Below are 16,708 nucleotides of genomic sequence, written 5' to 3' on the forward strand. Positions count from 1 at the left end.
ACTATACATGTACATTTCTTGATACAGGACTAACAACAGCTCTATGTGAAATAATTATTTTAAATGTTGTTTTATGTTTATTTTTGAGTTGTTAATTCTGAAACATTCGAAAATACTAATAATTTAGTTTAATCAAACGACATGATGATAGTTGAGTCAACGAAAAAATATATGAACTCGCTCAGATTTCCGATCTACAAGCCGATTACATCGAGTCGTCGAACGTGAAGATTCCCAGTTCCAGCTAATACTTCCGGGGAAGTATGACGACCAGCCTCGATACTTGTTTAAAGGAATTATTATAATAATAATTTATGAATTTATACTACCTATACAATATTGTGTTTATATTATATACATCGCGCCCGAAACGCCTTGGGACGCAACTCAATATACAAGAGCTCTTATCACACTACAACACTTCTGTTATCAACTAATTTTCTATCACTCGACAGATTCAATAATTGAACAACTTCGTAATTGTCCTGCAGTCCCGTAATAATTCTAAATTCTAATTACGGTTGTTATGTCGATTGTCAGTAATTTATTATTGCTAAGTTAATAATTATCGTAATAATTCGTTGTTCGATCACTTGCTCGTCGCGTTTGCCGACTAGAGATCCATTCGCATTCGACAATGGGCTCAGAACAGAGTTCGCAATCCAACGCTACCGATTCCGGTGCGAAAAATCCAAAACTAAAAAGGGGCAAATCGGTGCCAGAAAGTTCTTGGCCGAGGAATTCGCAGGATGGTCAACAGAGCAGGGCGGCCAGCGCAAACACATCACCCGGCCACAGCGTGTGCAGCGACGTCGACTTGCCGTACATATCGTACACGGTAAACCGACCAATCGGAGGTGCAATTAGCTAACCATTGTAAACTCCGTAAGTCGATGAACAACACTAAACTCATTTCTAGATTCGCCAAAGAAACCCAGCATCATGAGCCGAGGACGGTCGATGCAGGTGGAACCCCAGCGATCCGTGAAGAAAACCCCAAAGTCCACACCAAAACACAACATCGTGGTGGTCAGGGCAGCCGTTCAAGAAAACCCAGACATGGACGAGGACCTATATCGAATGAAGGTGAATTTTGTTCTCGCTGTAGTCAAAGACATCTAAGTGTGTACATTATATTGTCATATGGGACAACAACTTTTATCAATTTCACTAATTTGGTTTACACTTAATACTTTTGAATTTATATCTGGTAAAAAAAATAACTATGTTCTTCGTAGGTACATAAAGTTATTTCAAAAAGAAAAAAAATTAGTTAAATAATGAACAGACATTTAATAGATTTATACTATAGGATTCATACAAGAGTGAACTTAAACTAAATATTTACTTAAATTACATAAATATAATATAATATAATTTGGTAGGTAGATTTAGTTTACCTATAATTTTCTATCATTGTGTTTTAAAACATAAATACAAATTAAACCAAAATGTACAACATAAAAAGCAATTCAAGGATTCTTAAACATTATACTATTTAAACAAAAAATTACAGATATTAGAACATATTATATAATATCATTATTTAATTTTATTTATTTAGTTAAAGTACCACATATCTTGTATTATTTAAGTGTACATTTTTATATTTTTTAACTTTAAATTATATCCAATAACAAATGACTAGGAGCTCCTTTGATACTTATAATTAACCACTTATATTTTCAAAATTTACTGAGTGTAAGTAAAGTATTTTTAAAAATAAAAAGTTTGGATTTTATAATTTTAGCAAGTGCCATCGTTTTTGCCAATAATACGAGGCACTGTATCTTTGCCAGCAGCCAGAGATCGAGAAGCATTAGAGAGAATCGATTCCAACGCATTTTACAGACTGTGTCAACTTTATCAGGCTTACATGAGCCGCTGTGCCAAAGCAGTAACTGCAGATCAAACTTTGATCAATAAACAAATTTTAGAGGTACATATGTGTCTAAAACTTAAGCTATACAATAACCACTATAATTATTAGATTATAAAACTATAAAATCATTTGTACCTAAATAATAATCGAATTTGATTCTTTGCAGCTCGACAACGAAACCACACAAGTGTTGAATTCATATGTAGTGTCATATAAACAATATGCCAAAATCAATGAGCAATTCAAATGCATTGATGACATGAATAAACAACTGAATTCTTGTCATCTATTATTAAACAAGACACTAGACTCTGTACAGCTATTAAATAATAAATTACCCCCGGACGAACGGTTGGAACCGTTTGTATGGACGACGGGCTAAAAAACGACTGATCACACCATATATTTTCACTTTTAACTAGTCTCTAACATTTTTTATATACATTTAAATTTTTATTCCATTGTTATTTACTTATAATTTGCTTAGTGTTTTAATATGTTTGATCTGTGTGAATTTTTATTTGTTTAAGTATCCATGGTAAATGAAATGAAAGTTTAGTATACACATCTGGATATCCTGGTCTGGCACATCCTGAGCCAAATGATGTGAGACCAGCCAAGAACCATCGACCATTTGGACCTGAACATTGCAATGGCCCTCCGGAATCTCCCTGCAATATGTTTAATGACTACATTATTTTAATTGATTACCATAGACTGATTTGTGTTTGTTCAACTTACCACACACGGTCCACCGCCTTTTCCATCCATTCTGCCAGCACACAAATGGCCATCAGTTATAGTCACTGCTGGTCCGTATTTGTCTCTACAAACAGATGTGTTGTGCACAGGCACTTTTATCTGTCGCAATTTACCCGACAATGGCCCATTTGGTTTGATTTTACCCCATCCAGTTGTGACACATATCTTTGGAATTGGCGTATTATTTGTAGATGGTGGCAAACACAAACACCGTACATTTGAATTAGTGACATTTGTTGGCCTAGACAGTTTCATTAATGCTGCGAAATTCAATTGTTAGTACCAGTAAAATTAAACTGTTGTTTTAGAAATTTTTTCATAATTAACCTATGTCATTTTGGTAATTGTTAAACCTGTCGTGAATGACCACTTCATCAATGGGTATACGCTCCTCTGTGTGCTCTTCTACATCTCTATTCCAATCACCAAGCACAGCTGTCCAAAGAGCAGCCAACGGCAAGCTGAACTTTTCACTTGTTATCAAAATTTAATTTTCAAAATAAATATTTGATACACAATAATTGACAACAGCATTAATAAATAATCACTCACTTTCTGATGCAGTGAGCTGCTGTCAATACCCAAGTAGGTCTGATCAGTACACCAGCGCACCAATGACCAACAAAACCAAATGCTGGATGAAGTAACTGCAATGATACCTACAAAAAAAAAATGAAAAATCAATGAATTATTGTATAGTCTAAGCCAGCCCTCAAGAGTTCAAACGAATCATACAACTATAGAATTCGTTCATTTAACATATTTATTAGCTTCAATTTTAAAATTATATGTATAATTTTATTTTAAAAGCTTATTGAAATGAATGTTGAAAAGTGAAAATTGAAATTAACATGAAGTTATTTTCAGTATTGCCTATAGTTAGTTAATTAAATATATTAATTTATATTGGAATGTGTAATGTTATTCTGATTAAATTATTGATTGTGAATATTAAGTAACTACTAAATACTTAGCTGCTTTACAATTTACATTGATACTTATTTTATGTACTAACAATTGCATCAAAGGTGCTCATGTTGTAACACCAATATCAAGAATAAAATAAATTATAAGTATTTATTTTTTTATTTATCAATCTACTATTCCAATGTACATATCATTAAAACACTTTATTTTATAATTTTTTATTAAAATTCATTGTGCCATCCATAAATTATACATTATGATTTATGAATAATATTCATAAGTAGAAATATCTGCTACCTAACATTTATCTTTTTAGGAAACATGACATTGTTTGGGAAAGTCTAATTTAATTTGTAAAAGTGCGAAAAATTAGAAATACATGATCTATACAAAAAAAAAATACTGTAATTACCTATTACATTGTTATAGATGTGTCATTTGGAAAAAAAGACATTAAAATAATAAAAAGTATTAACCTAACCTGCTGAAGTAAGGTTATTTACTGGCCTTACATCTTTAGTCATATCAATTATATATTTACTAGTTTATCATACTAACTTGCCACGGCCAAGCACCTTTCTGTGTCTCCTTGCCATTGACCAGTCTAGACTTTGAACCTCCACCATTTGATCTGGGCTGCCGGTAATTGATGGCTCCATTATTCAAACCGCACTCTTTAAGGTAAAAACAACAGGTATTTACTAGTAGCAGTCAAAATCAAAAATTACATACTAGTTGCGGTCAATCGACTAAAAGGTTACTTACTAATTGCGGTCACTGTTTGTGCTTTTATGACTCAATAGTAGGATAAAAGTACAAAAATAAATAAAAATTTCTTAAATATATTGTATTTTTATATTTCTAAAACAACAGTAATCGACTTCAGTTTAAGTTAAGTATTATAAATTTATAATTGTCGTATCGTCTTTTATTAAACAAACTACTGTAACGGTTGATAATCATTTAAGATTACTATACAGTACCTATATTATATAGTATAAACTTACATAACATGGTATTCAATAGCTCTAAAGTCAACTCCAATATGAAAGCATGGAACTTGTACATACAAAAAACAATCTCCAGATTGGACTACTTAAAAACCGTGGTCTTCAAATTTCAAATTAATTTTTTTAGGTATACTCATTATAATATTATATTAAGTAATACTTATAAATAATTTCAATTTTCTAAATCATTTTATTATCACTGTAAAAGCTCAGTCTTTGCTGTAACCGCAACTTAGATATTACCTACAATTGCAGTGAACGCAACTGTTATATGTATTTAACTCAAAAATCATCCATAACCGCAACTAGTATGCAGCCAAAAACAAATATCAAATTAATGCGTGAGTAATAATATATTCATGTAATGTAGGTACGACATTTTAAATTGTATATAATGTTGCTTTGTTTTAGACAATAGGTACCTACTGTTTGCACTAACAAATCCGATTAATTTTTACTGAATTATTACCTATGTTGGTACCTAAATGATGTATTGATATGTCTTAAGTGGTCCTGAAAAATTATGCTTTTGTGGATTATGACTTTCAAGTACCTATATTTTAATCTTCGATATTATTTATTTGCACATCACATATTGGCAAATTCTAGTTATCTCGTAATTCTGCAATGGTCAACAATAGTACTGAGATTTGTAACACAGTAACACCAATAACACGAAACCGTCGGAACTACTCGCGGAAGTTGTTTCTTTAAGTTTAAATAAATATTAGTGTAATGTTTTTCCAATATTTCATTTTAATTGCCTATATTAAACCCCTTAAAAAATTATCTCAACTTTTATCGGTGTTTAATCGTTGCATTTTAGTATTGAATTCCTTTCAAAGTTTACAACTTGTAATATTAAAATAATATGATTATTTTGCCTACTGTTGAAAATTGTCTAGTTATCAGTGGAATTTTACTCGGAAAGGAGCTGGACGTACTGGCAAAAAGACTTTTTTTCTCGGCGATATAAATAATAAATATTGAGATATACAAATTACAAAGCTTCCGCGGGTCACTGTTACCATAACCAATGTAACCGGTTCACAAAATAAAGTCCTAATTGCGTTTATCGATCGGACGTATTTTTCAAAATCGAGTGAAAAGCAAAACTTTGAAACGAGTAGAAGTAACAACGGGAATTGTAATAATAATAACATAGGTATACATCGTTTATCGTTATTATAATAGGAATTTCTTTTTTACATTTTCATCATTTGTAATAAAATGTATATCTGTAATAAAATATGTAAAGGTAGGTTCCTATTATTGTAGTGTGTATGCGTGCGTGTGTGTGTGTGTGTGTGTGTGTGTGTGTGTGTTTGTGTGTGTGTGTGTGTGTGTGTGTGTGTGTGTGTGTGTGTGTGTGTGTGTGTGTGTGTGTGTGTGTGTGTGTGTGTGTGTGTGTGTGTGTGTGTGTCTAGTTGATGATCGCGTGTACAAGAGATACACGATAAAAAAACACAACGCAAAACACGATCGGTGAAAGTATAAATGCGTACCTGCTACCTGCTTACTATAACGACAATAGACGCTGCAGCGAACACGCGATTTTGGATTTTTACCTTCGGCGGGCCTACAGCTTGCCTACAGATATTTATCGTAATGCGTTCAAATCCACGTGCATAATGGCATCCGTAAGTATACAGCTATATGTGCGCAAGAGAGTGTGTGTGTATGGGTAGGTACCTAACTAGTTCACACGATTCGTTTTGTGTGACTCGCGCTATGTCGTCAAGTTGCACACGAACTTCGTGCAAATCGTCCCGCACCGTAGTCTGCAGATCCTAATATTATATATATATATATATATATGTGTGTGTGTGTGTGTGTGTGTGTGTGTGTGTGTGTGTGTGTGTGTGCTCTGTGTGTGTGTATATATAATATGTACGGCGTACACTTTATATTTATATAAAGTGTGTGCTGTGGGCCGTTACTGTCGTTGTCGTCGTCGACAATAATAGGTAATTATCAGCAATGTATCGGTCAAGAGATTTAAAATTTCGAAAAAATATGTATACCCTATAACGTCTATACTCATCGTTTATTATATTATGCTGAAATTTTGTTTGCTCTGGCTTAAAATAAATATTAAGTTATCGTCTTGAATTTTGAATACACTTTTTTTGCGGACGCACCGCAGGCTGACGATCGACTAGATTTAAAATTGTTATTCACTTGTTTGAAAACTACATATTCGAAAAACTATTTAAAGATCTTAAAAGTTCCATTCAACAATATTTTAATTTAACATTTTTTTAATAGAATCATAAAAAAGTACTAATAGCAATTGAATTTAATAAAATGACGATTAAAAATAGTATGTAGTGAAATATCATAATAGTTAAATATTACAAGACCCATTGTCTTACTTATATAAACGTAAATAATTTTCTTTTTATTATTTTATATTGGATTTATTACTATATTTAAAAATATTGAAACGTGTTAAGTCAATACAATCGCATATTTATTGGAGGAGATTATGGGTAATGAATTCCTCTTGAACTTTAAAAAATATATATTTTGTTTTGGATTCCAAGAAAATATTTGTCCTTAGTTTTTATAATATTCAAAATACACGAGTATATTAAAGTATTTGGTATTCGCAAATATTTTGATGGCAAATATAAAATAACAATAACAACTAATAGCACTAATGCACAAAAGCTCATTGTTGATTATGATAAAATAAACGTGCGATATATTTTAAAATGTGTTTAATACATTATAATATATAGTCACATAGGTATACGTATTATAATATTATAATGTAAAATAGTTTTAGGTATCTATTATAATATTATCATAGAAATAGCTGAACGATCTCCTACGGGTAAGAAAAGATCAAATGTTAAATGTATACCCGACTAATAAGTTAATTCTAAAAATGAAAAAATATTAAATATTGTATCAAAGGTGTTAATGACTATGCATTGATAATAGTGATAATACTATAATTAATTAATACGTATAATAACATATATAAGTTTCATAGATAATGTCGAAAATGTTTAAACGTCACATATTAATATGTTATATAGGTAGTTTGTATATTAGCATTGAGTAGGTAAACATTATAATAGTATAATGCTATACCTACTTAGCAAATACTTACTACCTATAATAGTTACTCGATATGTATTTTCAAATACTATTTTGTACTCAGTGATAAAGGATATTACGTTATTATTTTTCATTAAAACATATTTCAACACTCAGATAACACACTTTTAATAACTGTTCAATTAGTTATGAAATTATAAATCACAATTATAACCATGTACCACCCCAACACTAATGACAAAATTCTAAATACTAGCCATTAATAGGTATTCGAATAGCGATTGGAACAGTTATATGGAACCTATATATATATATTAATAATTTACTCAAAATTGTAAATATTAAAAATCTATCCGACCAATGCACAGGAAATACTCTTCTTTTTAAAATATATTATAGGTGCTTTTGCCCTGAACTTAACCAGAGAGTCCGGAGTCGTAATCGTGGAAATACGGAGTATCTTTGCTCCTATATTATGTGGGAGATAGACAGAGAAAACAAATGCTGGTGTAGCGGCCTCTTAATCTTCTAATAAAAATATCAGGAACCTTGTATAGATTGTATGCAAGGCCCCCGCACAAGGGGAGGGCTGATGGACCTTGAGTACAGCGGCCCGGCTATTTTAAGTGCCTGTGGGCCCGTTGAAATTTATTTTTAGTTTTATAAAGGGCCCGGATAAATATTTAGAATAGGGACCCGAAGTTGGTTGTATGTATTGGCTGTGACGACCTGTTGTGTGTTAAAGCAATAATATGTATTATGCACATGGATTTACTCAGATACTCTAGTTTAATGATAATCGCTATAACGACTATCAGTTTTAACCAGACCCTCGCGAAAAGTGCATACATAAATGGTAAATACCATAACGAAAAATTCCGAAACATCATACACTTACCGTCGGCCGTTGAAGGGTTGGGCGCGAACGCGGCAGCGGCCAGCGACAAACACAGCACTGCATGCAACATGATCCACGTGCGCGCACACACTGACGAGCGCTGTGCAAAAAATATTCCCGCCGAGTATAGTATATTGCAATAAGACCATCGTGTTATGATGGAGAGGAGGAAAAAATAAACACATATTAAGAAGGAATGAAAGAAAAAAACGCTCTCTCTTTCGCGGTTCAAAAATCATCTCCTTTCGCCTTCATCCGCGCTGCGGCTGCACATCATAATATTGCAATATTATACATAATATATACGTACTTTACATACCTATATATATACATATATGTGTGTGTGTGTGTGCAGATATGTATCATTGTAATATGTTATTTTAATGACTTGTACAGTTGTACGTACTTACGCACTCTTCCACCGCCGATCACTAAGTTGGCGAGGGATTTTGCGGTATTTTTTCACAATAATAATATAATAATACCGTTTCGAATATATATATGAATGATAATAACATACGGTATACCGTATACATTGCATGTAAGACTGGGTATATTATTGTGTTTTAATAGATCGATGATGGTACCTAGTTTGTTTATAATTTATGGCGATGGTTGTTTATCACGGTATGATACTTGTTTATGGTATAATCGACTTGGACAATATTTGATTCGATCGATATGTTTTTACGAATTTAGTTGATGTATTATAATATCCAGTATCCAAGATTCACTTGGTTTTGACATAAATGATCTATTTTAGATTCTGAGCCTAATGAGAGATGTACCTATTGGTTTTATAATGATATAAATGCGATGTAAATTGTTTGGCTATGTATTGTACGTTTTGTATCACTTATAGTAAAAATGCTTCGATCTTAAGTTTTGGTGGTAATTTTTGCCGTTTTTAGTGGACAATTACTTGACATTTTTATTTTAAATATTAAAATATAATTATATAATATATAATTAAATAATATATTATTAATTTATCAGACATAATAATGTAGCATTCAAAATATCTTTGGTATTTTTATAAAACATAAATATATTACATAATTTTCAGTCGCAATATAACGACATTTTTTTAATAAATTGTATTAAATTTAATACTTTTTTTAAAAGAAACGTTATTTTATTTTGACTAGAATGAGGTAATAAAATGTATGAATGGCTTAACCTAACTTGATAGATAGTAAGACTAGACATAGTACATTAGTACCTACCTACCTTCGACCTACCTAGCTATAGCTGTGGCGTCGACTAGTCAATTAGTTCCCGCCATCATCATCTCGGCATATCGAACAATATAAACAATATTATATACAATATACATAGGTACGTGCGATGTTATTATAATATTACGAGATTCCGATGTATTCGTAAAATTATAGAAAGTAAAAAGAAAAACCACCATAATCATAATATCGTACGTTATTGATTTTTGGAAAGCAATTATTATTTTCATAAACACGATCAACCGTTTAAAATCAGAAAAATAATAAGCCTCTGAAATATTGTCTAGAGTCTAGCCATCATCAGACTGGATTTCTGGAACGACCATCACCATCATAAATAAGACTTTATTACTAAACTATGGTTTATAAAAAAAAATCTAAAGAAAATATTTATTTCAAATATTTTTACATAGTAGTATATTAAAAAAGCAAATGTTTCTTCTTTGTAACAATTTATCTGAAATCTGACAAAATGGTTCGTAACTTCGTGATTTTATGTATACATTTTTATGGTCTATTATTGACTATTGTACGTACATATCTTTTTTGATAATATGAATTTGTTTTGCAGTTTATAGTGTTTATACGCGTATCACTTAAATAGACACCTTTCAATTCATAATTAATAATTTATTTTATATAATTTTACATGTTTAGAAATTAATCACACGCAATCGTTAATTTTAAATTTAGTTGTGTAAAATTATATATATTACTTTATAAATATAATAAACTTATTACGTTTTTAGTGCAAATTCATTTTTTATGTTTTAGTACATAATTAAGTTCACAGTTACGAAAATAACGTAATATTGACATAGACCTTATTTAAAATATATATAAATATTAATATTTTTGAAATTTATTTTGCATTTACCTACCTATTTATATTTCATTTATAAATAATCAAAAAAGGCGAACACATAATTTTAACAGTTTCTTATAGTGTATTGAATTCCCTACCCCCTGTTTTTTACATGATATACATTATGTTTAGGTATTTATAATAAAACGTAGGCACTTATATTATGTACATATTTTTGTGTGTGAGCCTATTTTAAACATATATAATACATACCGTTATTTGTTCGCGAATGGAAAAAGATTAATTTTTTATGATTGTTATCATAAATAGTATTGTTCACAATTAGTTCAAGACGAAAGAAATTCTATGTATATTATACTCTTTTATATATGTATTGTATATTTGTATTTATATCATTGCAGTATATTACATAAACGGCGCCGGACAAACACTATTATACCTATCAGTTGGCCGGCGCCGCGTGTCCATTAGTGAAATCTGTCAATATACAGCGAATATCAATATAATTTGTATATTACAAGGCTGGGCAAGTTAATGATTTTTTTTAACTCAATTAAGTTAAGTTAATATACATCAATAAGAAAAAATTAATAAAATTTTCGATTAACTCAGTTAAGTTAAAAATTAATACATATTTTTTAAAAAACTTTTTATTAAGTTAAAAAAAAGTTAGTTTTTTTTATTCGTTAACGTACTTTATTTCTTATTAACACACAACTAAACTATAGACTATAATGCTTATACTTTATACAACATACAGTATTTCTATATAATATGTGTTTTATTTAATTTTTTTCGTTTCATTTTCTAAATAAATTCACAATAAAATATTTTTTAACATGAAAACGACTGAAATAGTGAATGTTAAAAAAAAAATTGACTTAATTTATTTCTTAAAATGAAAAATAAATTCGTTAATTTGACGTTAATTAAAAAATAAATTTAGTAAGTTAATAGTTAAGTTAATGAAAATCCAAATATAACTAGTTTAAGTTAATAAGTTAAAATTAACTTAACTTTTAACTTATTAACTCGTTAATGCCCGGCCTTAGTATATTATTATATTGATATGTTATATTTGTAGATACGGAATAAACCAACAAATCTACCCATTTTAACGAATTGATTCATAGAATGAACAGAATACACGGAGTCACGGGAGTTAGGAGACACAGGAAAGAAATAGAAGAGCCGACGAAACTTTAATGGTGAGAAAGGTATAATGCTTTAAAATCATTCAAAAAAAATTATTTCTAATAACGTTGAGACGTTTTGGGAAAATTGATGTTTATCCTTTAAAACATCAACCTATATATAATATACCACACACAGGACACAGGTATACAACAGAATAATACAATTTAATCTTGGTGTATATATTATAATATTATAATATTGTATCAGTGTTCGTCTCTAAGCGTATATACCGCACATTATACAGGTAGACCCGTTGGGCGAGAAGAAAGTCGCGAGATTGGCAGATCTTTGGATATGTACCTATAATATATTTTAGAGGTGAATACTGATAATAATTGTAGTGTGCAGCGTCTTAATCAACGATTTTATATTATTGTTATTATTTGCGCGCAGCGAGAAAGGCGTACATATAGGTATATAGTGTACGCACCATAGATATACGCAAATATTATTATTGTTATCGTATACATTATTATTATACGTTTGTATAATGCTGTACTGCATATACAGCTGAGTAGTATCTAAGCGCCGCCGGACCGCGTGTGGATTTCGCGCTGCGGTTTTGCGGCACTCGTGTGTTAGGCGAGTCGAGAGAGACTTTAATATAATATGATATATTGTATACGAATATAATACGAACGCATTTTATAAAGGAAAAATTATCGCTTAACGAGCCACGTCGAAGGGACGCCGGATAGACCAATAATATAATATAATATATATAAATATAGGTACGACGATATAGTACAAAGAAACAACAATGACTATAAATGATAATAATATACAGAATATGGTATATATCTATAGAGAGGTATATAATTTTATTTATCGTATTGTAATAAAAAAAAAAAAAAAACGTTTCTTATTATAAGAGTTTCTAATTTAACGAGATATATGTCCATACCATACGATTATAATACTATATATTATGGATTGAAACACCATGTACTTATTTCTTATAAATACACGTAATTTGTGTCACATTAAAAATAATTAAGTGATGCATTAGACTAATTTATTTAATTGCACTATAAACAAAATAAATACTTAGAATAATTAACGTAAAAAATGTAAAGAATTGATTGAATTAAATGTTGTCAGTAAAACTGTAGGAATTAAAACATTATTACATCGCTAAGAGCGAATAAAATATGTATACGTCTTACTGTGCCACGTTGGCGTATCTACGCATAGTAAATAATAAATTTAGAATAAAAAAAACAATCGGAAACATTCTAACCGGGGTTCGTGATTTACGTAGCATTAAAAAGTAATACAATATATTATAAAACCCAATGGTATATTTGTTCTTTGACAAATAATCCGTTTCCAAAAGATTGAAAAAAATACGGTACGTCAATCGTGATTCGCGATCTCATAATAATAGTACTTAAATTTTTAATGATAAAACCTAATATCTCACGGACATCACCTGTGTCGTTAAATATTATATTTACACAATTAAACGTTCCAGTAGCGGTTCGTTGAATATATTATTTACATTTGAATATATAGATATATATATATCAGTGTTTGACGCATATTCCAAAAAAAGAGTATTACGTTTCTCGTTAAAAAAAAAAAAGAAATTCGTCATTTTGCTTTTTATTATAATTACCTACATTAAAATAATGGTAAAAATAATAAATGCGAATTCTCCGATCAGTTTATGATATTTGACTTTGGTTAAATTATTTAATAAGACATCGTTCTATGAGGTTCATTCCGAAACTTCTTAGTTGTAATGTATTTATTTTACTGTCGTGAACTCTTCGAAAATGTAAAACTCTGTGTTTTATGAATATTAGTATCAAATATCAATATAGTATCTGCATTTGAACTCACGGGATGGTCACATTTAAATGTACGTTAAAGCACTAAAACTCATTTTATTATTCTTGATAACTAAATTAAAAATTTCAAAGAACGGCAGATGGATAAATTATTATTTTGGCAGACATTATAATATTGACATGCATGCGTGCTTGTGCATGAAATGTGTACGATTAACTTGTCGTTTGCGTGATAAGAGAGAAAAATAAATCGAAAGTTGAATCGGTCGGATCCTTTATAGAGTAATATGTACACGTAGAAATCTTTCGTGTCCATAAGTAATTGGCCGACGGCTTATACGATTTTAATTATGGGCGATTAGACCGATGACGAGACGGAAAAGAATAATAGCGAACAATTTATACAACGACGTTCGTATATTCACTATTCGCCGTAAGTTGCATCGAGCAAACAAACACTGGGAATATCCCGGTCTGATAATCCACGAAATGTATTAATTTATTTTCTTATAATACAAAAGCGTAGCTATACGTCGCATACGCGCGTGACACTGATAAAACTGCATGCAGCAACCAACGTTCACTAAACGAAAATAACCAAAATTAATATCTATAGACTATACAATTTAAAAACATATAATAGAATATAAGCATAGATTTTGCCAAAATGAAAAAAAAATCGTTGGATTCTCATTTCCACCAAAAACAATAAAAATCGGAGTTCAGTATGGACATCCGGTCGAACTCAGGATAAGTCTGCGCGACGTTTTGCATTATTTGCTGTTCGCCAATACCACGCCTGTTCACGCTGATAATCGCGGTGTTGATCGCGGATAAACATGACTTGCCGTCGGCGCAAAAGCCATCCTGCTCGCATACACCAATTCAACCAGCCCTGGGAAGCACGCGCACACGAGACACGTCTCCTGGATCTGGTCCTTCAACGTCACGCGATATACGACCACACCCAACTTCTGCAAAATATATTAATTCTGAACATTCTGATAACCGGCATTTTGTGGTCTATCGCTGTTGCTGTTTGTCGAAGCTGATAGTCATAAATCAAGATTACATTTTGACGGTTAAATTTTGTCAACCCCGATTCGCGTTACCAAATTTCATTTAAATTAAAATAAATTTCTTTTTCAAATTTTTTATTTATGTATAACATTTTATTTGTTAAAATTTTGCGTCTTGATAACTCTCTCTCTCTCTCTCTCTCTCTCTCTCTGTTTTACTCATTGATGACTCGACGACCCAAAATAAAGATTAACTCGATTAAACTATTCAAACTGAATACTATAGCGTTTAAGTATGTATTATTGTATTGCCAGAAAATGTATATAATACATATAATATAAAGTATAAACATATTTATTTATGATGAATCAAAAATTCTAATGGGGCATATGTAATTTGTACTCATTGATTAGATTAATAAAGTAGTTAATTTTGAATAATTTATTCTTCGTGAGTATTCAATTATAACGATATTCCCAAAATAACAAATGATGTGCAACGCCAATTATTAATTATTTCTTATATTATCGTTACAGTCCCTGGTTAGGTATAGAATAGTCTATTCTATAATCAATGGTACAACTTATCACTTGTCAGTATCTATAGCATTGATTATTCTTACTTAAACAATGGATATAATGATAATTAGAACACAGACGACAGCCGTTGACACTGTTAACTACATATTCAGGTCTCAAAAATAAAATCAAGAAACTGTACAAATAAGTAATAACATTATAATAACTAATAAGAAACTAAAAAAAAACGTGGAACGTTAGGGTTTTTTTAATACTGCGATGTAATTTATCAACATCACCGCAGTAGGTACTTATACAAACCGTGATAATAATAATGTGGACAAGCCTACAGTATCTGTAGACGGGAAGTTTCGTCTCGTCTCGAGTGTTTGACGTATACGTATTTTCCACGACGTCTAGTGCTCGCATTATTACAATATCGTATCGTCAATCATATTAAAATAATATAATATATGAAGAGCAATATATGCGTGAATAACAATATAATAATGATAATAATAAATTGTGTCGGATACCTCTCGACCTATGAATATTGACATTGACTGCAACTATACTTATATATATATATATACTGCTTCTCGATCAAGACGTCCTCCGAGACAGCATTTACGATCATATACATTGTATTTTATACAGTATTCATATAAATATATATGTACATATATATATATATTATATTATACGCGTAATTATAGTGACGAGTGGAAAATGCATATCGTCACGACTGTACACTGACGCGTATCAATCAAAAGGTTTGCAACAAGTAACACATCGCATAATATGGCATAGGTAACAATTTAAATATTATTATTGTGGGATCAAATGATTTCCGAAATTGCGTATTATAATTTTTTTTTTGAGATAATAAATTGTACGACGTAACGCACGGAAAATATATAGTTACATTTCTTTATAAAAAAAAAAAAAAAACAATTATTTAAATTCTAAGCAGAGCGATAAATATATTGTTTTGAATGATAAGTGTATTTATTTTTGTGTCTGTTATCAACTATTTAGATTTTCAACTTCAACAGCTTGCATGATGGGAAAATTAATCTAGTTGGTACTTGATTGGTCGAAACTAAAAAGTTCCCAAAACCGTCCTTAATAATTTAGAAAAACTAAATAAATAAGAGCTATAATATTTTGAAAATCGTGATTATGTAAAGAATGATAATATAAAATGTTATAAATGCTTTGTGAAAATTTCAAGTTTTTAGGGTATTCGCTTTATGCGCAACAAAACATGCGTCTGACAAATTTTTTGTCCGCTACCATAATGTACGGCGTTTAATGCGATTACCCATTACAGACATCGCTTCAGATCTACTCACATTTTTAACAAAATCGATTTTATTAGCTGTAAGTCAAAAAACAAACTATCATATATTACATACAATTTTATATATATAGTATAATTTTCAATATTTTTCGATGTTTTTTAAACTATTAATAAAGAATTTTAAAAAAATTGATTTTTTTTTTTAATAATATTATCAACAAAAATATTTTTGTTCAGTTAAAGAAATTGAAAATGTAATACAAAT

At 30.3% G+C, this 16,708-nt stretch overlaps 2 protein-coding genes across 2 annotated transcripts; one reads left to right on the forward strand and one right to left on the reverse strand.

Annotated features, from left to right (window-relative positions):
* Positions 1–467: 467 nt before the first annotated feature.
* LOC113549123 (BLOC-1-related complex subunit 5) lies at positions 468–2,412 on the forward strand. The gene is made up of 4 exons (XM_026950290.1): positions 468–857; positions 920–1,086; positions 1,751–1,939; positions 2,049–2,412. The coding sequence occupies exons 1-4, from the start codon at positions 638–640 to the stop codon at positions 2,262–2,264; spliced, it is 792 nt and encodes a 263-aa protein (XP_026806091.1). The 5' UTR covers positions 468–637; the 3' UTR covers positions 2,265–2,412.
* Positions 2,354–8,624, reverse strand: LOC113549122 (chymotrypsinogen B-like). Its single transcript, XM_026950289.1, has 6 exons — positions 8,549–8,624; positions 4,130–4,245; positions 3,197–3,303; positions 2,972–3,117; positions 2,624–2,904; positions 2,354–2,553 (listed from the first exon to the last, which is right to left on the reverse strand). Exons 1-6 carry the CDS (start codon positions 8,616–8,618, stop codon positions 2,374–2,376), a joined length of 900 nt encoding a protein of 299 aa, XP_026806090.1. The 5' UTR covers positions 8,619–8,624; the 3' UTR covers positions 2,354–2,373.
* Positions 8,625–16,708: the final 8,084 nt, after the last annotated feature.

This window comes from Rhopalosiphum maidis, chromosome 1 (genome assembly GCF_003676215.2).
Source record: "Rhopalosiphum maidis isolate BTI-1 chromosome 1, ASM367621v3, whole genome shotgun sequence".
NCBI classification, from domain to species: Eukaryota; Metazoa; Arthropoda; class Insecta; order Hemiptera; family Aphididae; genus Rhopalosiphum; species Rhopalosiphum maidis.